The sequence below is a fragment of the Macaca nemestrina genome, chromosome 12, assembly GCF_043159975.1.
Source record: "Macaca nemestrina isolate mMacNem1 chromosome 12, mMacNem.hap1, whole genome shotgun sequence".
NCBI lineage: Eukaryota > Metazoa > Chordata > Mammalia > Primates > Cercopithecidae > Macaca > Macaca nemestrina.
In genome coordinates, this window is record NC_092136.1 from 113626022 (window position 1) to 113653842 (window position 27821).

The 27821-nt window shown below is 39.5% G+C and overlaps 2 protein-coding genes and 1 pseudogene across 2 annotated transcripts in view; 1 reads left to right on the forward strand and 2 right to left on the reverse strand.

The window, feature by feature from the left end:
• Positions 1 to 11946, reverse strand: part of LOC105493584 (transmembrane serine protease 5) — a 51044-nt gene extending 39098 nt beyond the window's left edge. Inside the window, exon 1 of the mRNA XM_071075596.1 lies at positions 11414 to 11946. The gene's annotated coding sequence lies outside the window, so the exon portion shown is untranslated. The remainder of the gene's footprint in view (positions 1 to 11413) is intronic.
• A 137-nt stretch (positions 11947 to 12083) lies between these two features.
• Positions 12084 to 27821, reverse strand: part of LOC105493583 (zw10 kinetochore protein) — a 42898-nt gene continuing 27160 nt past the window's right edge. Inside the window, exons 10-16 of the mRNA XM_011761331.2 lie at positions 22439 to 22677; positions 20328 to 20399; positions 17830 to 17999; positions 16869 to 16999; positions 16181 to 16312; positions 15220 to 15422; positions 12084 to 12426 (exon numbers count right to left, since the gene is read on the reverse strand). Of these exons, the coding sequence (XP_011759633.2) occupies positions 12306 to 12426; positions 15220 to 15422; positions 16181 to 16312; positions 16869 to 16999; positions 17830 to 17999; positions 20328 to 20399; positions 22439 to 22677 (1068 nt within the window). The 3' untranslated portion in view covers positions 12084 to 12305. The remainder of the gene's footprint in view (positions 12427 to 15219; positions 15423 to 16180; positions 16313 to 16868; positions 17000 to 17829; positions 18000 to 20327; positions 20400 to 22438; positions 22678 to 27821) is intronic.
• LOC105493582 (dnaJ homolog subfamily C member 7 pseudogene) lies at positions 25129 to 26902 on the forward strand (annotated as a pseudogene).

Sequence of the window (27821 nt, forward strand, 5' to 3'; positions counted from 1 at the left end):
AATGCATTCGTGACCCAATCCCAAACTTATCTTCTTGGCCTCATGTTTCATTGCACTCTTTCTTCCCTGTACTCTATGTTCCAACTGCAAAAAAGCTCTAGAATATTCCTCAAGTCAAACACCCACTCCCACCTCCATGCCTTTGCTTAGGCTGTGCTCTCAGTCTAGAATGTTCTTCCCTTACGCTTCCCTAATTAGAAAATTACTGGTGCCTCAAGATACAGCTGAAACACCAACCCACCCAAAGCCTCTCCTCTCATTCCCCAAATCCAGAATTAGTAGCTTCTGTTTGTACAGGTATATTTATTCCTAGCACCTTTCCTAGGTGTGTAAATGGCACATCATAGTTCTCAAATTAAAAAACAAAAAAAAAGCCCCATTCTGTCCCTGTGCTGCAGTCTCCCTGCACCAGCCACCATGGCAGCAACAAAGAGTGGGAGAAATGGGAAAGCAGCTTTCTCCTCCCACGCAGGAGCGTGCATTCCCAGGAGGAAAGGGAACACAAGGCTTCCCTTGTTACAATATACAGACAAAAAATGACCCAAGTTGTATTCTAGGAAATTATTTCTAAGCCTACAAAGAACCATCCATTGTTTCTAGACTATTTTTTCTAGCTCAGAGATAAAATATGAAGTTTATAATTTACATACTATAAATTAAAATACCCCTCCCCCAAATTGCTCATTTTGTAAAGCAGTTTTTTACTTTGTTTAAAAATCATTTACTCTGGGAGCCTTTCGAGTTTATATTTAAAGACTTAAGCTTATAAAATACTCAGCTGACTATGGACTATGAGAACAAATCCCCAGAGTCAGTGGTGTCAATATCAAACACACAAGACATTTTTCATCTGCTTTAATTAAGACACAAAGGAGCAGCAAAAAAATATTAATCATGCGGTTGATTAAAAATAACTTCCTAAACATCTGCTCTTGGTAAATAATAGCTATCTAATACTTTAAATCAATGTTTAATGACTGGCCTAAGTGTAAACCCTTTGTGACTCCCATAAAATAAGTCACTCCATGTGCTATCTTCTTTGATACCCCCCTTTTCACCCAGTGGTCTTTTCTTTATTCTCCAAGACTGGCTTTCATCAATCATTCCAAGTCTTCTATGCCTGTTTGCATACAGTGCAGGCGAGACCTCGGACAAAGTGCTCTGTACTCCTGGAATTAACAGTCTGACTCAGTCATATACATACAGAGCATACAGACATCAAAGTGATCCCAGTCATATGGTAAACACAATACAAGCAAAATCCGTTTACTTCGTTTTTCCATCAGCCCGTGCTAGGGACAGCTCTGTTGAGGTTTACTCTGTCTTCACGACCATCCTGAGAGGTAAGCAAGCCAGGGATGTCTGTGTCCATTTGATTAGTGACCACACTGAGGGCAGAGAGGCTAAATGGTTTGTCCAAGTTGACACTGGTCAGTAAGTGACAGACCAAAAATGAAATCTAGTTCTTCTGAATGCACACCTAAAGCTCTCTCCCCTCCTATGGGAAGAACAGTGATAGATTGATAAGGTCAATGTTCCTGGGACTCAGAGGTGAGTTAAGGACTGGGTTTTAGAAGAAGGAGGCAGGGAGAGGTTGAAGGAACTCTGCCAGCTTGAATGGGTGGGATGGAAGCAGCTGACAAATCTAGTGTACGGGCCATGGTTTGCAGTGAAGGAAATTTTCAGGACACTTTTAAGTTATGGGAGAGCTGAGTTGATACACGGCAAGATGAGGAAAGAGGGGAATGAAGCTGCAGGGCCTTGACTTTTAGTCTATTTTCCACTTAATTTCAAAAGACACATCCAGGACAGAAAATCCTAAATGCCCCTTCAGCGTCCCTCTGTTTTCCTGCCAGAACAGGAGCAAAGTTCCTAGGGCCTGGGGCGGCATCAGCAATGCCTGGAATCAACAATGAACTCTGCCAGTCCCCTCTCTGTTCTCTGCCCGTCTGTGAATCACAGTTACAAGGCAGCTGTCACAGTAACTCACAGTAACTTGGCTAATTAAATTAGAGCCCACTGAATGCTTTATTGACCTGACGCTCATTCCAGTGAGCAGGCCCACTTTGAAGGTGACTAAATTCAAGGCTGTTAGTTCACAGATTAAACAACATGGACAAAAACAATAAGGCACCATCGGAAAAGTCTCTTCAATGTAAACACAGTATCTAAAGCACAGCTGCCAGAGCGTGTGACCTATAGGAGATTTATTTGGTATTGTGGGTTGAATTCTGCCCCTCAAAATTCATATGTCAGCGATCTCAATCCAGTATCTCAGACGGTACCTTATTTGGAGGTAGGGACTTCACAGAGGTAACCAAGTTTTTTAAAAAAAAAGGTCGACTGGATGCTCATGCCTGTAATCCTAGCACTTTGGGAGGCCGAGGCAGGAAGATCACGAGGTCAGGAAATCAAGACCATCCTGGCTAACATGGTGAAACCCCGTCTCCACTAAAAATACAAAAAATTAGCCAGGCATGGTGGCGGGCACCTGTAGTCCCAGCTTCTTGGGAGGCTGAGGCAGGAGAATGGCGTGAACCCAGGAGGCGGAGCTTGCAGTGAGCCGAGATCGCGCCACTGCACTCCAGCCTGGGTGACAGAGCGAGACTCTGTCTCAAAAAAAAAGAAAAAAAGAAAAGGTCATGAGGATGGGCCCCAAATCCAGTGTGACCAGTATTCTCATAACAAGGGGAAATCTGGACACAGAGACACAGACAGGGGGAAGACCACATGAACAGACACACAGAGAAGATGAACATCTATCAGCCAAAAAGAGAGGCCTGCAGCAAAGCCTTCCCTTTGAGCCCTCACAAGGAACCCATCCTTCAGAGACCTTGTCTTGAACTTGTAGCCTCCAGAACTGTAAGACAATACATTTCTGTTGTTTATGCCACCCACTTTATGGTTTTGTTACAGCAGCCTAGCAAACCAACATCTGGAGATATACAAGAGGCAGAAAGAGCCCTGGAGAAGGAAGACCTTTTGTGAGAACAATGAAAAGAGCATTAATTCTAGAAGCAAACAAACCCGGATTGAGACCCTGACCTTGCTATATTACCCACAGTGTCAAGACACCTAATCTCTCTGTGCCTTAATTTCTCATCTGTACAATAGGGATAACATTTTCCTCACAGGGGTGTTCTCAGAATAAAACGTGAAAAACTACAGTCTTTGGCTTATGTAGATCCAGGTCCCATAAGGCCCCTCACAACCAGTTATAGTCACCACTGTAAATTCTGACTACCTACCAAATACTGACAATAATGAGCATGAGTCACTTTTGTAAAATAACTACAAAACACACACTGGCCTGAGGCTGCCATGCCCTCTAGGGGATTCTGTACATGTTAGGATGAAAGCTTCCATTCTCAGCTCTTTCTGCTCCACTTAATTTATCACGTGCTCTGTCTCTCTGACTGCAGACCTCAGTTTTATGCTTAGAAGTCCCTCTTCACCATTTCTCCTGCCCAACTTGGGCCAGGAGGGGATGGTCCATTCAGCAGCCCTCAAGGCCTGCCTCTCACCACCTCACTCTCATGCTCACTCTTGTAGACAGCCATATAGACTTTGAGACAAAAACTGCACTTCTGTCTTTTTGCATTGCCTGGTTTAAAAAAACAAAACAAAACAAAACAAAAAAAGGTTATTACTTAAGCTCTCCTATTTGCACTCAGAAATGGTAATAATCCTCATAAAACCAAATGGAAAATACCTCCAGTGACAATAAAGCCCTATTTTGTTCAGAATTGTGGGGAAATTAGCTATTTTGGTTAACTGCCCACTCCACTTAGAAGCTACCCTATTGGAACTGAAGCCTAACTTTTAAAGAATTAGAATGTAAATCAAATACACCAAATGCCAAGAGGCTGGGATGGCTGGATCTTTACTTGGTTCTTCAATGGTCTTGCAGAATTTGATGGTGTTTTGGGGGCACTGTCAGGGCCTCGGTTATTGCTGAAGTGTTCTAATAACAAAAACTGGAGGTGATTTGTGCCTCCTGGTAGTATGAATTCTTTAAAAAGCAGGTTTTTAAATAGATAAGCAAATGCAAATATCCATACAGCCAAGGGAAGCTCTCCTGGGACCCAAAATCAAATCCTTTTCATGTTGGAGCTCTCTTGGGTTACTTTCAAGGATGCCCCGGCTCACACCACAAAGGGACCCCCATTCTTTTCTCTTTATTCAGGCTGCATTGCCACACATTGTATGGAGCTCACCTCAAATCAGCCCATATTTATTAAGCTTCTCTTCCCAGCTCCACAAAAAGAGAAACATTAGACGCTACTCCTGCCTTCCAAGGAGCTCCAATTGAGTTGGAGAACTGCCTATGTTATTAAATTCTGCATTGTGTGCGCTGAGCTTGAAGTGCTGAACAGAGTTGACTTTTATGATCCCTACCCTGTGCTGCGTGTTTTACATAGATTACCTCACTTCATCAGCTCATATTCTGAGTCATATTATTATTCTCACTTTACAAATGAAGATTCTCAGTCTTGACAGAGAATATGTAACTGGCCAAAGGTCAAAGAGCTAAGTAAATGTCAACTTAGGTATGAAACCCCAGTCAACACGACCCCATAGCCTGCTTCACCCCCCTAACACTGCCTCTTTCACCTGTCTGCTTATCTAAGTCCTGTAGAGCAGGTGGCCACAGCAAAAATCCTACAAAGGATCAGAACAAGCTCCTTTATGCCTTTTTTCCCCTTCCCTTTTTGATCCCCACATATTCCACCCACAGCTCCTACCAGTCTCTCCCAAGATTAGATTTTTAAAAAACAGAGAACTAAGAATAAGGGCTTCTCAGGAGCCCTTTTCTTATACTCTGAAGCAAACTTCACTGCAAATTTAAAAAGAAGGTGTTTGCTATCTTTGCTTCATTGGAAGAATAACATTGTCTCTCAATGAGACCATAACTTTGTCTTTATTTAAAAAAAACGAAAACAAAAACGCTGTCATATAGGTCTGCTTCTCCTCCTAAATGAATTATGAACTATTCTATATTCTTTCTTTCCTTCTTACTGCTTTGCTGGCAGAAATTAGTAAAAAAAAAAAAAAAAAAAAAAAAAAAAAAAGCCAAATAAAAACCAAAAAATTGAGAACCTATTGAGTTCTCAGGGACCCCAAATTAATTTCTCACAAGTTGATAAAGTGAACATTAAACAATCAGGCACTTGGGGTGATTAGAAACAAACAAACAAAAAAATCAGAACGAGTACTTCCATATGCATGTCCTGCAGCACTGCCCAGCCAGCTAGACGAGGTGGCTGGTATTTTTCTAAAATGAACAAAACTGACATAGAGGATTTCAATTCTCCATAAGTTAGCTAGAGGTCCCACTCTGCTAAAAATCAGAATATCCAATGTGATTTTTAATTGCCTTGCTAATAACCACCTTTCAGAAAATTGAAGAAGAGGGAATTTTTTTATCCAAAATATCCGTTAGCAAACAATTGCAAATTTCACAGTAGGTGAGGAAGAAGTGATGTGGCCTAGGCATAGGCCCTGGCTTTAGAAAACCATGTTTCAAAGAGCACAGAAAAATGCCAAGAATAATCTCATGGTCATAGAAAGACATCATACTATGGATGAAAAGCGGAGTGAGGAGGGAGGTTTTCAAATGTAAAATATGACCATAAAATAAAATAATACAATGAAAAGCAGGAGTGCAGCTGCAGATGGAAACCAGCAATAAATTCTATAACATTCTATGACAGTATAAACAATACAACAAACAGTACCTTCGTCAGCAAAACGATAAGAATAGCCTGAACATGGAAAAATAATGACAGGATAATCAAAGGCCAGAAAAGCATTATTTCAAGGAATTTGGGGTGGGAGAAGGGGGTATGGTCAGTGAAAGAAGAGGAACAAGAAAAAGATTATGCCTGAAGTTGATGACTTGAGTTAAAAAAAAAAAAAAAAGATGCCAGAGGCCTGGTAGAGTGGCTCACTGCCTGTTATCCCAGCACTTTCGAGGTTGAGATGGGAAGATTGCTTGAAGCCAGGACTTCAAGATCAGCTGGACAACAAAGCAAGACCCCAGCTCTACAAAAAAGTTTTAAATTAAATAAAAAAGTTTTAATGACAGAAAGTTGAAGGGCTCAAGCACTATTGTGCTTTTATATTTTCTATCAAGAATGACCTTCAACCTGAAAAAGCTAGAACAAATGTAGTTGAGAGGAAAATGAAACCTAACATAAGTGAAAAGATAGGAAAAGAAGCCGGGCACGGTGGCTCACACCTGTAATCCCAGCACTTTGGAAGGCTGAGGTGGGCAGATCACGAGCTCAGGTGTTCAAGACCAGCTTTACCAACATGGTGAAACCCTGTCTGTATTAAAAATACAAAAATGAGATGGATGTGGTGGTACGTGCCTGTAATCCCAGCTACTCAGGAGGCTGAGGGAGGAGAATCGCTTGAACCCAGGCAGCGGAGGTTGCAGTGAGCCGAGATCGCTCCACTGCACTCTAGCCTGGGTGACAGAGCGAAAAAAAAAGGAAAAGAGAACCTTGGTTTTCAGTGAGTTCACAATACCGGACCCAGAGGAATTATATCCCAGAGGACTTACAAATAAAAGAAACTGCAAATGCAATAACAAAACCATGTTACATAGTCCTTGAGATGAGCAAATACTCTAATTTTCAAAAAGCGGGCAAAAGATCTACTTTGACTTCAGACCACTGCAACTGAAGGCAATTTTACAAACAACCATAGAGCAGATTACTACATAAATAGTTGGTGAGCAAAAGTTCTAATTTTTTTTTTAGTTTTAAGCAATAATGTAGATACAGATATGGCAAACTAGACTGTGTTTAGGAACAGAGCTTAGTTTGAAATTAAATGAAATTTATAATAAAATGACATACTTAATGTTATACATAATTTTTATCATACCACATGGCAATCAAACATAAATGGAACCCTTCCTACTAATAGAAATGATTAATATTCTTTTAAAGCATCATTTCTAAAGCAGGGAATGGGGAATGGGAAACAGAAGTCAGCCAGTGGCTGCTCCACTACCGATCATTCCAGACAGATCTTAGGGAAGGGGTAGCTCTGCCTTAAACGACGCCAGTCCCAGACTCCAGCCTCCATCAAGTCCTAGGACTCAGTAGGTGAAACTGGGTAACCATGCCTTCTGGGATTCTCTGTGAAAGTAACCCCAGATAAAGTGGTTCTAAGAGTACAAGGGATATACTCTCTGATGAAACAAGCAGTAAGAGGAAAGCCTCCCATGCAGATTTTGAACACCCAGAAGCTATGGGATTGGGTTAGTTAGAGCAAGTGGCTAAGGCAGAGGAAGGAGCAGACAAAGGGGAAGTGGAGGCATGAGTCAGCTGTCAGCTGCTTTGCGGGTGTCTGTTATTTAATACTGAATGTTTGGCCGGGCGCGGTGGCTCAAGCCTGTAATCCCAGCACTTTGGGAGGCTGAGACGGGCGGATCACGAGGTCCGGAGATCAAGACCATCCTGGCTAACACAGTGAAACCCCGTCTCTACTAAAAAATACAAAAAAAATAGCCAGGCGAGGTGCCAGGCGCCTGTAGTCCCAGCTACTCCGGGGGCTGAGGCAGGAGAATGGCCTAAACCCAAGAGGCGGAGCTTGCAGTGAGCTGAGATCCGGCCACTGCACTCCAGCCCGGGCGACAGAGCGAGACTCCATCTCAAAAAAAAATACTGAATGTTCAGGGAATGGGAGTGGAGTGGAGACACTAGGATGAGCCTGAGTGGAGAAGTGCGGCTGGGGGCCCAAGAGGAGGAAGGAAGACAGCTCCTGGGAGCAGAGGCAAGGGGGAATGGCAAGACCTGAAGGAAGGATGCCACAAGAGAAAACTGCACAAGAAACAACATTCAGACTATGGAATCAGTCCTGAGTTTCAAATACACTGCCTGGCCCTTGCTTCAACAATCCACTGTGTTTGTGGGTTCAGGGGAAGGGAGGCAGGATGGGCACGACGAAGCATGACTGGCCACATGATAATAATTGTGTAAGCTGAGTAATGGGTATACGGGTTCACCATACTATTCTACTTTTATGTTTTCATTTTTTAGTGTGTGTGTTTTTTTCCCCTAAGCTACTAAGGGTTTACCATTTAACTCGGGGTTTAAAAAAAACAAACAAACATAAATTCTGTTCTATAAGACCTGACACAATCTTGCCCCTCTCTTCCTGTTACTGCTCTAGCATCCTTGTTGCCTACCTGCTCCCTCACTCTCCGCTATTCCCTGAGCTCACCAGACATGCTCCTCTCACCCCAGGCTTTGCAAGAGTTGGTCTCTCTCCCTAGCATTGACTCCGCTCAGACATCCACACAGCTTACTCACCTTCTTAAGGAGATGCACTCTGCCCCGCCTATGGAGAACTGCAGCTCGCCCCTCTGCTCCACCTTCTCCGGAACTCCTAATCCTCATCACCCTATGTTTACTTTTTCCTAACACTTATCATCTTCAAACATATATATATATATATATATATATATATATATATTTCATGCTTATTATCTTTCATCATGGGAATTACCAGAGGGACAGGAAATTTTTGTTTTGAGGTTTTTTTTTTTTTTTTGGTTGTAGTTCAGTGACTAGAATGCCTGGCACCCAATAAATTTAAGTAGAATGAATGTAGAAAGTTTAAGAACTACTCAGAAGCCTGTGGCAAGGGAGGGTGTAGGTGTCTTTGGCCTTGTCTTCTTTAATAGCTAGAGTAGCTAAGACCCAACTACTCCCACCCTACTCTTCTGTGCTAAACAAAAAAACTAGGGCACCCAATTTCTGAAGAGGAGTGAAAAACTTATACATAGCTCATCTGAATTATTGCCCTCCTCCCCAGCTTCTAGGCAGAGATTTCATAACTTGATTTTGAGACATCTAAGGCTATTTCCAGCTATAGCTTGTGATATCACAAAATTCTTAACCAAGCTCTTCATGATAAAGTGAGAAATTTCTGTCTAAATTATAAAATAATTGGAAAACTTCTCAAAACCAGGGCTGTGTAGTTTTTTGGAAATTTTAGGCTTTGGCAAAATGCATATTTTTAAGAGAAAGTTATCACATAACAAATGTTTAAAATTGGTTTTGTGATTTTGTGATTAGGAAGAATGTAGGCATCAAAACCCAATTTAGAACTACCTGGTGCCAAGACTTTTTGTACATGAGACAATTTCCAATAGGCTTATCCCTCCCTGCATTGACAGCTATGTCCCATGGCTAAGAAGTTACTCCTACATATCTCCACAAACCAGCTACGGAGTTGAACAAATTACCTTCTTGAGCCGGTTTTCTTACGACACAAAATATCCTGTGTGCGTGTGTGTTTGTGCGCACACGCACACGTCCTCACATATTTGTGTGTACCATTCTACTTTCAGAAGATGGACAAAATCTTGTGAAATCAGATAAACAATAAAATAAAACCCACCCCAAAAAAGCTAGGAATCATTGCCTTAAGTGATAGCATAAGTATTTGCAAGCATGAGAAAGGGATTATCCAAAACTCCTTTAACGGTGTTGTTAATGAGAGAAAATACTATTTGATCTACCCACAAGTGATTGCTGAGCAATGTGCTGCAGCATATAGTACAGATGCTGTTCAGAGTACGGATGACCTTTCCAGAACTGACCAAGGTCAGAATATAAACTCAGGGTAAAATGGTCAGGTTTCTCTGGCTTGCATTTCCACAAATGAGGTCTAGATGCCTTGTGAGGCTCCCAGGCTGAGGTAAGAGTGCCATCTGGAGGATCTCCATTTCAGAGAGAAATGTGTTTGCAAAACTGACTGTAAAACAGGTCACCAAGTCAGGATCCACATAGAAACAGGAACCATTAGCAAATAATTGCATGAATTTATGCTGTTTGCACACTTGCCTTTTTAATAAAACCTTTCCTTTGGGAAACTTTTCTTGAATTTCATCTCTCAAAGTCATTTGTATAGTTCTTGTTGCTCTTTAGGAAGGGGGTCTCTTCTACTTGGCCCATAGATCCACTGAGTCAAGCCTCTTACAGTTCCCCTTCTCCCATAATCTACACACTTTTCCTAAAAAAAGGTTTGATTCCCAGGTGGTACAGGTACCCTCAAGATCCCAAGAAACTCTCAGGCTCCCCATCAGAACAGGTACCCTCAAGGGTCATGGAACAGTTGCCATGCCAACTTCCACATGCTCAATTAGATGATTCATCTCTAACCAGAATGAACATGCACTTAATCATCAGCTATCAATAGCCTTGACCAGGGAAGAGGATAGAGTCTGCCTACTCTATGTGCCATAATACATCACTTTTAATGGCAAAAATTGCAGTTACTTTTGCACCAACCTAATATATTCATTAGGTGAAACAGTCCCGAGGGACTGCATCTGCTTAAGCTAAGAGCTGCAATGCAGTTTTCTGTGTTACTGTGAGGAAGGAGTGAAAGGCATGCTTTTCAGTTACAAGAGATCCTACCTCCAAATTACTGTACCTGTCAGGAATAGCTTCTATGAAGAAAAGAAATCTGCCGTTCTGTGTAATCGCCCTGTGATGCCTTTATTTCAGTTCTACCCTTAGTTCCCCATTCTCTCAATTGCTGAGAAAAGTAATGCTAGCTGAAATTACATGAATTTTCAAAAATGGGTATTTTCTTCACCTGTGAAAATGTGCCCTTCCTCCTCTCTTACAAAGCCAACTTCTTTGTTCCTCCAAAAAACAAAGCTGATTCAGACAATTCTTTTTTCTGCGTTCTCATAGTAGGACATGCAGAATATAGATAAATAGCTTGTTAACCACAGATGAATTCTTTCACAAAAAGAAAAGCAGTCTTCTTTCTTAATAGTTCTTGTATGACCCTTAAATAGGAAAAAGAAAGACTAGGCAACCAGAATGACATGATTAAAGGGGCTGAGCCAGAAGTAAGAAAAAGGTTAAGGGCAGGAGGAAAAACAGTTTGTTCCACGTCTGCAAGGAATTGGAGGACCATCTGCCCGCAAGGCTGAGGATTAAGGAAGCACACCCACTGGATTAGCAATTTTTTTTTTTTTTGGAGACAAGGTCTCACTCTGTCGCCCAGGCTGGAGTGCAGTGGTGCAATCTCAGCTTGCTGCAACCTCCACCTCCCAGGTTCAAGCAATTCCTCTGCATGAGCCTCCCAAGTGTCTGGGACTACAGATGCCCACCACCATGCCTGGCTAATTTTCGTACTTTCAGTAGAGATGGGGTTTCACTATGTTGGCCAGGTTTGTATTAGCAACTTTCTTCAGACAGCACCAACTCAAAAGAACCTAAAGGTCATACCCCTTATCCTCTTTTCAGGACAGGAAACTATATTTCAGTAGGAAGAGATACAATTCAGAGTCCTAGACAGGTCCAGAATAACCTTAATATATTCCTCCAATGGCTGCAAAGAGTTAAAAACACAAAAAGCTGAATTGAAGGCTTACCTATGTCCACCAAACAAAGGATTAGGCTATGAAGACCAGAGTCAGCATGTCATGGCACACACATTCCAGAGGAACATTGGCAATTTAAGACCTTTGCCATCTGACAAGATAAAGAAACAGTGTTGAGAAGGAAGAAAAGCCCAACCAAGAAAATAAAATTTAGTTGAAATAGCAAAAAAGTGCCAAAAATTTATGCTTAAAGAAAGTCCTAGGAGTTCCAAGAATTCTGAAAAATTATCAGGTAGTGTTCTGATGAATGAAGATGACCAGTCAGTGAGTCCTGTGTGACGGTCATAAACCTCAATAAAAAGGATGGCATAGAACATAAGAAATCTTGTTGGTCTCTTTTGTCAAAGCTCCCATGTTATTAAAGACACTCACCCTTAATTGTAAAAATCATTATTTATTGGAAAGAAATATTACAGGAAGTCTCCTTAATTCCTGCAAGGCCAAATATGATGCCAATTCTTCCCTTCCCTCCCCCTACACCCCTAAAATATCACCCATTTGCTCAGAAATTCTCTACCCCGACTCCTGGAATCTCCCGATTCCTTACTCCAAAGCCAAGGCCTGCATTTACAATGTATATGTTCCCAGAGGGCTCTGGAAGCAGCATGAAATAATGCTGCCTGACAGTTTGTTAGCTAATCAAAGGAAGATGGCTAGAAAGTCAATGAATTGAGGTGCTTTACTTGACAATTTATCTTAATAAACAGTTCTTAAACAAAGCCTCATACAGGCCAGAAGGTAAGACGTTCTTCTGTAAAGTCAAACTTCCATGATGTACTGGTTCACCAAAACCAATGGGCAATTCAAAGAAGTCTTTAAGGGAGTAATTATGCCAAGGGAAGAATCCACATATTCAAGACATAGCTTTCTTAAGAAGATGGAGCTATTTAATTTTAGCAAGGGCAGCTGCTCTTCTTTCTGTGTTCTGAAACAAGGCACGAATTAAAGCTTTTACTTCACTGGAAGAGAAAGCAGCTGCCAGGGGTCCTTTTCCATCTGCCCACCTGCAAAACAAAAGATAGAGTTTCATTTCCTATTAGGTCTCGGAAGTATAAGCAAGACTTAAAAATTGCCTATTTGATCCAAATGCTTATTTGCTTGAAACAGAAATAAAACAAATTCTGGGTATCCTTCCTCTTCTTTATAGAACTACCCCACAATGTCTTTGACCTCTTTGCTCACCCACTACAACTGGTATCAGCACAGCCAGATGAAAAGACCAAGTGAAGAGTATGAGACTGTTCTCCCTTATTCTATACCAAGTCCTCTTTGAACTAATAATTATGACCATACTCTCACGCCTTAGGCTCTGTAACTGTATTACAAAGTAAGCCACAGGCAACCAATTTTAACTGACGAAGGACTAGTGTAAAAATATATAAAGAAGTCCCATGAATCAATAGTGAAACCACAAACAACCTATTAGAATAAAGGGCAAAAAATATGAACAGGCATTACATAATAGAAGAAACATGAATGACCAATGAAAACATGCTCAACATCATTAGAATTTACGGAAATGCAAATTAAAATGACAACAACCTATCATTGTATGCCAATTAGATCAGCTGAAATTCTCCAGTCTGGTAATTCCAAATACTGGTGAAAATGAGACTAAATAGGACAAATAAACTATGAAATATTTGTACAATGGAATGACACAGTAGTGAAAATGAACTGCAGCTACATATACCATCAAGAATGGATTTCAGGCCAGGCGCGGTGGCTCACGCCTGTAATCCCAACACTTTGGGAGGCCGAGGCAGGTAGATCACATGAGGTCGGGAGTTCGAGACCAGCCTAGACAACATGGTGAAACCCCATCTCTACTGAAAATACAAAAATTAGCCGGGTGTGGTGATGGGCACCTTTAATCCCAGCTACTCGGGAGGCTGAGGCAGGAGAATTGCTGGAGCCTGGGAGGCAGAGGTTGCAGTGAGCTGATATCACACCACTACACTCCAGCCTGGGTGACAAAGTGAGACTCCATCTCAAAAAAAAAGAATAAATTTCAAAAACAATAATAATATTGAACAAAAGAAGTAAGTTACAGATGATTCTACTTATACCAAGTTCAAAAAAAGGCAAGTCTAAACTTTATATTATTTAGGAATACATGTAAATGTGGTAAAACTATAAAGAAAGGCAAGGAAATAAATAGCATAAAAGTCAAGATAGTAGTTACCCCTCATGGAGAGCATTTGGAGAAGGGTATACATGGATTTTCAAAATACGGGTATTATTTTTCTTAAGTTGGGTAACAGGTACATGAAATTTATTCTTTTTCTTTACATTGTAAATGTATTCCTTCATACGTATATTTTACAACTTTAGCCTTATATTTACAGAAATCTCTGGGGAAAAAAAATTTCCTAGGCAGTAAAAAGAAGTTGAGTTATACTGTCATAATTTTTCTTATAACAAGGAATTAATGATCATTCTTAGACTGCAAGAAGGCCCTTTAACACATAGAAAAATTCTTATCTACTGCCCACTGGAGCCTACTACTTAAAAGCATCTTTGTTACCCACTAAGGACTTGTAAATAATAAATGAATAAATCTAAACTTTCTATGAAATGTGATTGGAGGTATTCTGACGTGATTTTTTTTTCAAGTAGAGATCTTGTTTACATTGTACGAATGACTAATATTTGCAGCAAACAACTCAGACACATCTAGGATGACTGGTCCAATATAACCAGACATCTGTAGTAAACCAAGCTAAAGCAGATAGACAAGTACCTACAGGGATTGAGATGACCTTAAGGCCTCTACAGAGAGTCCTCTATGTAAGGTATACATACCAACCAATAATCTACCAAGACAATATGAAAGCATCCATGAATGCGTAACCGACTCGCATCTATTCTGTTTTGTGCAATGGCCTCTGCACACTATGATATGATATAGCATACATTCACTGGGCACAGCAACATTAACTGATGGTGTTGAGAGAAAACATCATCCACTACATTTAAGAAAAGATGAATCTCTACTAGGTACATGGTCCTTAACCTTTAAAACTACTGCACTCCCTGCAGAAAGACTGCGATCAAACAGTAGTTTGATGCTCAATATTTCAGACAGATAAAAGTCACTTCTCTGTTAATATATTAAAGTAATTCTGAAAATTCATCCAGGCTGGCTGCAGTGGCTCATTCCTGTAATCCCAGCATTTTGGGAGGCCAGGAGTTTGAGACCAGCCTGGGCAACATAGAGAAACATCATCTGTAAAACAAAACAAAAGAAAACAAATCAAATAAAATAAAAAATAAATAATAAAATGATAAAATAAAATAAATTAGCCAGGTGTGATGATAGGCACCTGTAATCCCAGCTACTCAGGAGGCTGAGGTGGGAGAATCCCTTGAGCCCACGAGTTTGAGTCTGCAGTGAGCAATGATTGAGCCACTGCACTCCAACCTGGGTGACAGAGTAAGACCATGTCTCAAAAAAAAAAAAGCATCCACTGTTCCTTAAAGTGAGCAACAATTTCCATACAGATGTCAGAAGGCTGTAATTCTTACAGTTGCCAGATCATTTGTACAGCATGCCAAAACCACATATTCAAGACCAAAATAATATGGATAAGAAGTTGTTATGTTATCAAATATGGGAAAGTGGTAATGAGATATGCACTATGATAGATCATGAAAAGGCCCCAGCTACTCCTACTCATTATGAAAGTCTTTCATGAGTAACATCAGCAAACAGGGAAAAGCCCTGCTATCAAGGGCACTATTACTCTTTTGTAGCTATGGAGAGTTATATGCCTCTATAGAAGGGTTACACATACCGATCCCCAATTTCTTGCAAGCTGGCTTGTAGCATCATCATCAATTCCTTGAATGGCATCCATTTTGGCACATAGACTGGAACCTCTTCTTGGTATTTCTTGTTCTCGCTTTCTTCAGATAAAGGTGCAAATACTTGGGGTCCTTCATCCATCACTGTTTTGCATAAGGAATATAATCTATCACCATCTTCAGTAGATATGTCCTGGTTTTGCACAGAGGAAAGACAATAGAATAGAATTGGGCCAGCTCAGAAGTGGGGAAAGGGCAGCAGATCTTTGATGCGTGCTGTCCAGGTGGGTTGGCTACAACAATGTTTTCCAACCAATTTAGCACAACTTACTAGACACTACTTTTCATCAGCTCTCTGACAATACTTTTATATAAGAATGACACAAAATATGTTTCAACAGATTGTCAGTAATTTAGTTTGCCTGCATGAAAGAGCCCGTTTCTCCAATAGAATGTCACACAGCTTGTTGCAAAGCAGGGGATGTGATTACAAATAAGGATTTAGTCAATCTATGATTTAGAGGCATCAGCTGGCCAAGTCCAGCCAATTTTCCTGAAGAATCACATGTAAAATTTAAACTGCAACAGTGTGTTGGAAAAATGGAACCTGCACAAGACTGCATTCACTTTACTAAATCAAATTATTGAGTTTACTTGCAAATTAAATGACTTTACACTATGCAATGCATCTCAGGACCACTACCCAGTTTCTAACTTCCTCATTCATAATCAAGATGGTATGTTGACAAACAGTTAAATCCTACTTTCGTATAAAAGAGATTAACCAGTTTCTAGTAAAATAGAAATAAAACAAAACTGAAAGACAAAAAATAACAGCATGAGTTAGACATGAAAACATGAACAGTTTCTTCAACATCACTTTCTCAGCAAAGTCACATTCTGGGACATGAATTGCATCTCAAGGCTGGGGTAGCATCTAATGGCCCTTACCTCTAGGGCAGTAATTTTGCCAATGATCTCAGAAATTGCTGTATTGAGCAAAGTCCCCATAGCTTTGCAATATATATTCACTGGCAGGACATCCTGCCACACAATTCCAAGTCTCTTTAGTTGGTGCAGTACCTGTAGAAGAACACAGCTATTTACATGGAAGAAAGATTATTGTGACTCATATTTTCCAGATTTACATTTATCATTTGTGAGTTTATAGCGAAAGTGGCATTATGCCAAAATGAGGTAAAGTAACTAAGGATATATGCTTCTTGAACATTTAACCATAGTGATATCCCTGGTAGATGAAAAGCAGATTCATCAACCTGAGGATAGGAAAACTGCAGCAAAAAGATAAATCACTTAAGAAAGCGGAGCATTAAGATAAAAGCCAATATTTAAAATTCCCAAATCTAAGTTCAGGAAACAACTACGTGCTACAACAGACTTTCTAGGTAACTAGTTGCAATTATTGAGTCAATGAAAGGATAGTTTCCTGTTGTCTTGGTGGGAGAGGGGAAGAAAAAGTTCTTAAACATGACTGTAAAAGGTATCTAGATTTTCCAAAGGTGGGGGTGCAGGGAATCAACTGAATACTTTTTACATATTGTTTTCTGCTTTAAAAAAAAAAAAAAAAAAGGCATCTAAGGATAGAATACAAATTTCAGTGCTAGCAAGAGCCTCCTACCTGCCGGACTGCTTTACTTGCTACAGAATAATTCTCTTCATCGTCCATATTTGAAAAGTTCCTAGCACTTGATAATCTTTCCAGAAGTTCACCTTTCTGTGCCCGCATTTGGGCCAAAAAGCATTCTGTCCCTGTGATGGAAAAACAGAACAAAAAATTTTAAAAGCTGTTCAATTACACACTGGAAAACCAGGATAGACAAGAGATGCATAAACCATGTATCTGTTCTGCCTATATACAAATAATTGCTAGATAATATCATAAAGCTGCCCTAAAGCTACTAGAAACAATCACCTTGAATACATTAGCCTGTTTCTCAAACCCAACCTCCAGATAATAAGTCTTTTCCAGTAGTTTGCTTAGAGCCAGAGTCAGCTAAGAAAAATTACTATAGAAAAAAGAACTACATATTATTCTGATATATCTACACCACCTAAGGGAAAAGTCAAGAACTGAAAAACTAAGTGAACCATATAGATTCTCTACCATGATCAACATATTGATTTACTCCACATTTCATTTCTTTTGCCTTTTAGTAATCCCAAGTAAAACTAAGGGAGGTGTAAGATGGGGGAGCTGTCTTGGGGTTTTGCAAAAGAAACTAGCACTGACATTGGTGAGCTCTTACCAACAATATAAACAGAATTGTCACAATATAAATCTTATTATGTGTCATTCTAATGACATAATCCTGATCTGGCAAATTCAATGCACACTAGCACTGCAGTTTGGAACTCTAATGTACCATGAAATCATCTTACAAAAAAGTAAAAGTCTCCCACAAAGACTACACTCACCTTATACAATTAAATAACTGGAAACACTTGCAGATTAAATGCCCTCCCACTTTCCGATACAGCTCAGGACCACCATTCTAATTATTTCATTCAAAAACTACAAAGATACTATGTTGACAAGCTGCATAATCCATATGCTTTCCTACATTTAAGGTATCAGTTACCAAGTCTCCTGAAGCCAGGTACAAGATCCACAAAAGTAGCAGTGCCATCACAAAGAATGGGGGCAAGACGCAATCTGAACTGATGCCCGAGGGTCAACAAGTGGTGAGCAATGTACATACAGTTGTTGTGATGAATAGCGGCCAACTGGGGAAGTTTTTGAAGGTTCTCCCTAGGCCAGAAGGAGAGGCAGACAAACAAAGAAACCACCTGTTACTGAAGCTGGGGTTGATGAAACTCACAACTTCTCTAATGTATTTCTAGGCTTTAATAACTGTCTAGTTTCTAAATGCTACACATAACAAGATACAATCTCATCACTCCCACTCCTAGAGGGAGGCTGTTCTGCCTGAATGGCATCTTATCCTATAAAACTATCCTGGTGATTAACAAAAAAGAAAGATTAAGGGAGTCAAGATGTTTGCCTGAGTCAATGTTTTGCACCGAAAACCTAGCAGAGCTATGTATAATAATATCCTTGAAGTTTTACACGGATACATCTATGGAAATACAGGTTTACTTCACCTTTCTCCGAATTCCTACTTCATTTATATAATGAACTGTTCAATTATTTTCTAATTCACTAGTTTTCAAAAACTAAAGATTAAGAGTCATTTGGGAATTTTAAAAATATATAGATGTTTAGACTTTACCCCAAATTAAATCACAAGCTCTAAGAGTGAAATCACAGCATTTATGCTTTAAAATTTTCCCAGGGATTTTAATTTTCATCCAGGATTGAAAATCACTGCTTTAATTCTTCTACACATATTAGTCTTATCTACCCAGCTTGGGAAGAAATCTTATCTTATATTTCTGCTATCTACCCACTAACAGTCATTCAATTAACAGTTTCTAGTTTGCTAACTCAATATAAAACTAGGATATACAACTCAGAAGCCAACAATCAAGATAGTCCTTATTTCAGGCTACACATCAGAATCACCTGTGGGACTTAAAAACAAAAACAACAATGCCTGGGTCTTACATCAGTCATAAATCAAAAGCTCTAGGAAGAGGGTAAATATGTATATTTTTAAAGCTCCATAAGTTATTCTAAAATACTGCCAAAGCTTGGCCGGTGCAGTGGCTCACAACTGTAATACCAGCATTCTGAGAGGCCAAGGCAGGAGGATCACTTGAGCCAAGGAGTTCAAGACCAGCCTGCCCAACATATACAGACCCCATCTTTACAAAAATAATAAATAATATTAGACAGTGTGGTGGTGTGTGCCTGTGGTCCCAACTAGTTGGGAGGCTAAGATGGGAAGATCGCCTGAGCCCAGTAGGTTGAGGCTGCAGTGAGCTATGATTGCACCAGTGCACTCCAGCCTAGGCAACAGAGTTAGACTCTGTCTCAAAATATGAAATTAAATGAACGGAATGGAACTGAAATGAAATGACATAAAATAAAATACTGCCAAAGCTGAGAACCATTATCTAAGGACAGTGGTTCTCAAAATGTGGTCCCCTGACAGGCAACACCAGCATCACCTGGAAATCTGCTAAAATTCCAAGCCCCACTCCAGACCTACTGAATCAGAAACCTTGGGCACGGATCGAGCACTCTGTGTTTTAACAAGACTTCCAGGTGATTCTGACGCACACTAAAGTTCTGAGGTTACACAAAGGAGAAAGAGAGGCAAATCTAACTCCACAACAGTGTGAAAAATGTTTCCGAGCCACGAAATGTCTAAGCCAACTGTCTTTGAATCCCCAAGGACAAGGCTGTCAGCTAAAGCAAATATGTTTTCTCTTTACTTTTGCTTAAGTAAAAAATGAAGCAAGAATGTTAAACCACAGTAAAGAGAATACAAATAAAACCAGTAAGGTTCACAATAAGCTTTTATAATAAAAACAGGTGAGCCTAGTTAAAAACATCCCAATAATTCAAAAATCTGAACTAAAAAATACTTTAAATAGTAAACAGCTTTTGGGGGTTTTTTTGTTTGGTTGGTTTTTGTTTTAATTAGAGATGAGTGTCTCACTATGTTGCTCAGGCTAGTCTCGAACTTCTGGCCTCAAACAATCCTCCCACCTCTGCCTTCCAAAGTGCTGGGATTACAAGTGTGAGCCACTGTGCCTGGCTGATTCTCGTCTTTGAAATTCAGAGTTCTTGGCTAAGCAATAGCTTTGTTGACATGTTATCAAAATATTTATGAAAAACATCTAAACATTTTAATTCAAATAATAAAACTGAACTAGAGGCTTAGTGTTAAGTAAAACAGTTCTGAAAATGCTTAGCATCAAAACAAGGTAGTTCTTTTGAGTTTTAAAATGTGCATCACTAACTACACTGCAAGATTATAAAATCCTAATTAATTTAGTAATAAATGACCAAATCCTTTAAATATGCGTCTTAAAATTATTTACTGCATTTTAGTGTGAATGTTAGTAATCAAAATGTCTTTACTGGGAATATAAAATTATTTGTTTTAACTTAACTTACACATCTTAGACATACAAATATTATATAGAAATGAGATACAGTGGTACTTACTTGTGATATGTTGGTACAACATCATGGAACAAATGGAAGATATTCCTCACTGAGTAGAAAAGTTGAACAGCACTAAAAAGAAAACAGACTTAACAGAAATGCCTAAGAATACACTAAAAATAAGAAAAAAATAAAACTAAGTGCATCTTCAGTGAGAGTCATAAGCTAAAACTACAGTTGCAGAGAACACCTGCTTTGGATGCTGGAAAACACCATTAATCTAGATGGAAATATAGTCTCAACCAGTATTTACTAACCAGACTACAATTCTAAACACCTGGATCCATTAATAATTGTAAGAAGAGCAGCATTCAACCCAAAGCCTCTTTTCTATTTATCAATTTCTGTTCTGCCAGTACCCAGAGTATCCCTTCAGTAACAAATGGAGCTAAGCCTCAAGCAAATGTCATCTACTCACTGATGCACTCTGCAAAGGGCAAGGTATCAATAAAAGCACTCACTTGGTTCTTTTAGAATCAGTCTGACTTTCAGCTTTCACCTTTTCTCCTTCTTTCCTCAATGCAAGGAGGTGAATCAACATTTCTAGGATAGAATCTAGCCCTCAAGATATTTTGCCCTTTAAATCTAGCCTTAAAACACCTACAGATTATTATTAAAATGCACTTTTAAAAGGCAAACATAAGGTTTGTGTAGCTTACCTCTACACAAGAATATCTTAAGTTATGTACCTTAAAAGCTTACAGGGATTTTATAAATATTTAGGAAAATAAGTCACACCCAAAAACCCTGTTACTATTTGATTATTATAATACCTGATTAAATTATTTCATTTTTGTGCAGAAGCTGCTGTTTGAGTTTGATAATGAAAAAGGGGGTGGTTGTACTGTAGCTGTGGTTTTGTTTGTCCTGTTAAAAACTATTACTTTTAATGGAAAGAATGTCCATAGATAGTCAGTATACAAATACTATTTGGTGTCTTGTGTTCTCAAAAAGTTTAAGAAATATTGCCCTGCATCTCTAACTTCTGGTCTGATATATTTCAGAAGAGTGCCATGTGAAGAAACTGTCCTATATTCATTTTGCCAACGGTCACTCCTATGTTCATTTTATTCCTTCTTACAATTAACTTTGAATGGACATGTGAATGTAATGATTCATTAAAGTCAGAGAAGTATCTTGGGAGACATGTTCTTTCTAAAGCAGAATAAAATAAAGAGGTTTGCTCGTATGTGAGATAAAAACTGAACTCTGGAAGTCCATCTAAAGATGCAATTTGATTGGGTCAAACCCCAACTGAAACTGTTTTCTTTATGAAGATAGGAAGAATGAAATTGTTAAGCACAGATTCAAACTAAAGAAGCTTTTATAAACCTGCGCTGCTATCAACTTGGTCCATGCTCTGCCATTTTCTTCTCAATTTAGTCTAGGAGTAGGGAAGAAGCTTATTAGACAAAAACAGATTCCGTATAAGATAATAGAATAGAACTTAAGGTAACGTGAATGCAATATAGATTAGAAGTCATCTTGAAAGAGTGAAGCCAGATCCTTGGCATGTTCCATTCTTTCCCTTCTACCTTTGGCTGCCTAACAAATTGTTATTGCTTTAAATATAAACATTTAAAACGTAAATTAATTAGGGACTGGGTTTCAAAAGGTAAAAAGAATGTTAGGCTAAAGAGCCCAAGCAAGCTGGAATAGAAGATATGACTATTACCCACTGCCACCACAATAATAAACATTTAAGTATTAATCATTTTCCAGGTAAGAGTCTAAGTTCTTTGCATGTGCTTTCTCGTATAATATCATTCAATTCAAATAAAAAGTAAAAGTAAAAATTCAACAATTGAAGAGCTTTTGTTAAAAAGTGATTAACAATTTTTAATGTCAAAAAATCCATTTGTGCATCCATACAAATGCACCTACTTCTTATACCTTGCTCATACATCTATGCTATTGCAAATAAAAGTTAGAGATAGACATAAATCTGTGTGATGCACTGGGTTTTGTTTTGTTTTGTTTTTTTCCAGAAAAAGCATTAACTTCTAGGATAAGAAAACCCAAAGAATTCCAGCTAATTTTCCTGATTAACATCTAGTTAGGTATGCATTTAACCAAGTCATTGCCATTTTCACACAACCCAGAATTCGTACCATTGATCACTACTGGTTGTTGCCTCTAGTAAAGTCTGATAGGCAAGTTCCATTAATTTCTTCACTGATTCACTGATCCGGCATGTGGGCAAGGAAAAGGAATGTTGGTCCAATGTATTTTCAGGCTCTAAATTCACCACTTCATTGTACTGAGTATTGGACACTTTCTGTACTTCCAGTTTGTTATCCTCATCAGGAGTGGGTAACTCTGGCACATTTATCTTAGAATCAGGAATAATCTAAGATTCAAACACAGAAATATAGAAAATATATTGTTTTCAGAATAATTCAAATATAAGCACATGGTGAAGAATAAGATACTGCTTGCTTTCATGGTACAGCTACGGCTCTACAGAGTAATTAGAAGATTTCAATAATTATGACAATATTTTAATGACTGCTGAATCCTAAATGAAAGCATGTCATAAGTGATAAACAATCCCCTTAATCCCCTTTACTGTGACATTCTTCTAAGTGTTCTTTTTGAGACAGGGTCTTGCTCTGTCACCCAGGCTGGAGTGCAGTGGCACAATCATAGCTCACTGTAGCCTCAGCCTCCCCCGTAGCTGGGACTACAGGCACCACCACACCCAGCTAATTTACTTTTATTTTTAGTAGAGAAAAGGTCTTGCTATATGGCCCAGGCTGGTCTCGAACTCCTGGGCTCAATTCATTCTCCCTCCTCGGCTTCCCAAAGTGCTGGGATTACAGGCATGAGCAAACGCACCCGGCCCCAAGCATTCTTAATCTTGCCTGAAATAGCAAAGCTGTGCAACTAGCCTAAGATTTCAGCTAAATAAAAAGACCTTCAAAAATAATTTGTCTCATACTAGACTATTAGTATTACAGAGCAGCATAATTTGGAGTTCCATTGTCTAGATTCTTGAACAAATTATTTTGTACCAGGCACATGTGTTGGTTTAGTCTAAGAAATAACTCATTCAAACTAGCATATCCTCCCATTATAAAAAAAAAAAAAAAAAAAGCTTCAGCTTCAATCAAAAATTTCCTTTGTTGGGACTAAATGAAAGAACAGTAGGCTGTGAATGTGAAAACAGTAATATTTTTTACCCTAACTTTTAACAAAGTCATTTAACCTCTCTGGATCTCAATTTTCTCATTGTAAAATAAATAATATACTAATAATGGCTTTCGAAACTTGTTTCTCAAAGATGTTTCAGCAGTTAAAAAAAAAAAAAGATTAAGCATGTAGAGGCAGCAGGCTCCCTACTCCCACTGCAAGAGTAGCAGCTTTGCACATACTGGACTTTGACAGAGATTTTCTGGCAGAAAAGGTTCAAAGTCTAATAAAACCATTTAAGTCAGTGGACTTGGCTTTCTAATCTGTAAAATGGTCTAATAATATCTACTTCAGAGAGCTGTTATGAAGTTTAAATGAGAATACAAATATCAGGGGCTGGGTGGTCAAAAACTATGGCTAAGATCAGAATGATGATGAAAAAATTTACTTACAGAGATGATTAAAAATGCTAATCTTTGCCTGAAAAATAGTGGGCCTGGATACATAAGACTCGAAAAAGTGACTTCATGAGGAGGGACAAAGGAAACTAAGATGGAAGAACGTTAGACCTAATAAGACGTCTCTTAAGACAAAATGTAAAAACCACACAACAACAAAAAACATAACTATAGATCTTTTGGGAAAACAGTTAGTACACATAGGGGAATAAAGAGAATTGAGAAAAAGACCATGAAAAGCAATTAAGGGCCGGGCGCGGTGGCTCAAGCCTGTAATCCCAGCACTTTGGGAGGCCGAGACGGGTGGATCACGAGGTCAGGAGATCGAGACCATCCTGGCGAACACAGTGAAACCCCGTCTCTACTAAAACTACAAAAAAAAAAAAACTAGCCGGGCGAGGTGGTGGGCGCCTGTAGTCCCAGCTACTTGGGAGGCTGAGGCAGGAGAATGGCGGGAACCCGGGAGGCGGAGCTTGCAGTGAGCTGAGATCTGGCCACTGCACTCCAGCCTGGGCGACAGAGCGAGACTCCGTCTCAAAAAAAAAAAAAAAAAAAAAAAAAAAGAAAAGCAATTAAGTTGAAAATGTGTTTTAGAAAAGGGAAGAGGAGCTTTTTCAAAGTTGGGAAGTTTAGAAAATCTAATTCCAGGGCCTAAAGGTCAAGAGAAAGAACCAGGCTGGAATCTAAAGCAGTGGTTCTCAATCAGGGACAGTTCTGTCTTCCAGGGGGCATTTGGAGATATTTTTGCTTGTCACAACTGGAAGAGGTGCTACTGGAAACTAGGGAATAGAGGTCAGGATGCTGCTAAATATCCCATAGGACAGTCCCCCTCAGCAAAGAATTATCTGGTCCCAAATGTTAACACTGCCACTGCTGAGATATCCTGACCTAGAAGAAGCTACATTAGGACTTGAGTACTCAGGAAAAATGCAGTTTTACAAACTCTCAAAATTACTTGAGTAGGAAACTCAGATTATCTAGTTCTCTCACAGTACAGAAGAGGAAAATGAGGTTCAACAAGGTGAAAAGATTAAGCCCAGAGTCACAGAGCAATTCAGTAGTAATGCTGTTTACATCAAGGAGTTGTAAGATACATATGAATTCATTTACCAAAGGTACTTAGTAAGCACATGAGCACTGAGTACATACTAGTAGTATGTATGTACCAGGTATTTTCTAAGTGCTGGACATAAAACAATAAACAGGGTCCCGGCGGTAAGATGGCGGCTGCCGCGGAGTGCGATGTGGTAATGGCGGCGACCGAGCCAGAGCTGCTCGACGACGAAGAGGCGAAGAGGGAAGCACAGACTTTCAAGGAACAAGGAAATGCATACTATGCCAAGAAAGATTACAATGAAGCTTTTAATTATTATACAAATGCCATAGATATGTGTCCTAAAAATGCTAGCTATTATGGTAATCGAGCAGCCACCTTGATGATGCTTGGAAGGTTCTGGGAAGCTCTTGGAGATGCACAACAGTCAGTGAGGTTGGATGACAGTTTTGTCCGGGGACATCTACGAGAGGGCAAGTGCCATCTCTCTCTAGGAAATGCCATGGCAGCATGTCGCAGCTTCCAGAGAGCCCTAGAACTGGATCATAAAAATGCTCAGGCACAACAAGAGTTCAAGAATGCTAATGCAGTCATGGAATATGAGAAAATAGCAGAAACAGATTTTGAGAAGCGAGATTTTCGGAAGGTTGTTTTCTGCATGGACCGTGCCCTAGAATTTGCCCCTGCCTGCCATCGCTTCAAAATCCTCAAGGCAGAATGTTTAGCAATGCTGGGTCGTTATCCAGAAGCACAGTCTGTGGCTAGTGACATTCTACGAATGGATTCTACCAATGCAGATGCTCTATATGTACGAGGTCTTTGCCTTTATTATGAAGATTGTATTGAGAAGGCAGTTCAGTTTTTCGTACAGGCTCTCAGGATGGCTCCTGACCATGAGAAAGCCTGCACTGCCTGCAGAAATGCCAAAACACTCAAAGCAAAGAAAGAAGACGGGAATAAAGCATTTAAGGAAGGAAATTACAAACTAGCATATGAACTGTACACAGAAGCCCTGGGGATAGACCCCAACAATATAAAAACAAATGCTAAACTCTACTGTAATCGGGGTACGGTTAATTCCAAGCTTAGGAAACTAGATGATGCAATAGAAGACTGCACAAATGCAGTGAAGCTTGATGACACTTACATAAAAGCCTACTTGAGAAGAGCTCAGTGTTACATGGACACAGAACAGTATGAAAAAGCAGTACGAGACTATGAAAAAGTGTATCAGACGGAGAAAACAAAAGAACACAAACAGCTCCTAAAAAATGCACAGCTGGAACTGAAGAAGAATAAGAGGAAAGATTACTACAAGATTCTGGGAGTGGACAAGAATGCCTCTGAGGACGAGATCAAGAAAGCTTATCGGAAACGGGCCTTGATGCACCATCCAGATTGGCATAGTGGAGCCAGTGCTGAGGTTCAGAAGGAGGAGGAGAAGAAGTTCAAGGAAGTTGGAGAAGCCTTTACTATCCTCTCTGATCCCAAGAAAAAGACTCGCTATGACAGTGGACAGGACCTAGATGAGGAGGGCATGAATATGGGTGATTTTGATCCAAACAATATCTTCAAGGCTTTCTTCGGCGGTCCTGGAGGCTTCAGCTTTGAAGCATCTGGTCCAGGGAGTTTCTTTTTTCAATTTGGCTAATGAAGGGCAACCACCCAGAACCCAGAAAATGCAGATTCACTCAGTTTAATCTTGAATGTGGAAACAGTTCACCTCCTCCCTTCATCACGTCTCCATGTACTTAGAGCAGTTTCGTTTTCTCAGTTGGATGCCCTGTGTCTCTGTGAGTGGGGTGGAGCAAAGGGAACCAATGCCGAAGACTGCGGGCAGGGGAGGGAGGCGGGGGTGGACAGGGAGGCAGCTTGTGAATTTTTGTTTTACTGTTTAACTTTATTAAAAAAGAAAAAAAAAAAGAAGAGAATAAAATGTTTTGACCCTTTAAAAAAAAAAAAAAACAATAAACAAAACAGTCAAAAAAAAAAAAACCCCACAAAACTCTATCCTCATGGAGCTTACTTTCTAGAGGGAGAAACAATAAACAATTCATATAAAATGTTGGTTGATGAAAAATAAAATAAAGAAAAATACAGAAAGGAAGGGGTACAGGAAGGAAATAGGGGAGGTTATAAATTTTTTTAAGTGATCAGAAAGTACTTTTTAAAAAGCAAATCATATGATATGCAGTAAGAATATTCCATGCAGAGGTAACAGGTGGTTCAGAGATTCAGAAACCAAGTAGGCCTAGCACATTCAAGGAACAGAAGTAAGTCCAGGGTGCCTGCAGCACAGTGAAGGATGAATGCAATAGAAAATAGAGTCAGAGAGGCAATAGGAGGCAGATCAGATAAGGCCTTGTAGTCCACTGTAAGGCTACTGGGTCTTCTCTAAATAAGATGGGAAGCTACTGGACTTTCTGCAGAAGAGTGACATAATCAATTGATATTTATGTTAAAAGAAACCACAGCCCAGTTCTTGGTATTGAGTAGATTTCTGCTCCCTTAACAATCCACAATTACTTCAAAAAGTGTTAATATCTGTGCATTTCAAATGGCTAATTAAATATTTTGTTGAAGTGGACACAATAATAGGGTACCCCAAGGAAAATGGGACACAGCAAAAGAAGGGATGAAGAAGAAAAGCCTAGTTCCCTCAGTGATAGCAGAAAATGGCTGAAGTCTGCTGTTAAGGGATTGCCTCAATCTATGTTTTGCTTTATACCCAATTCAAAGTATATACATTATTTCATACATGTAAGAAATGAAGAAAAAAAAAAAGGTTAAGAGCCCACTGCCTTTACAGGTAATTATTTATATCCTATCTTTTTATTTACCTGTTTTATT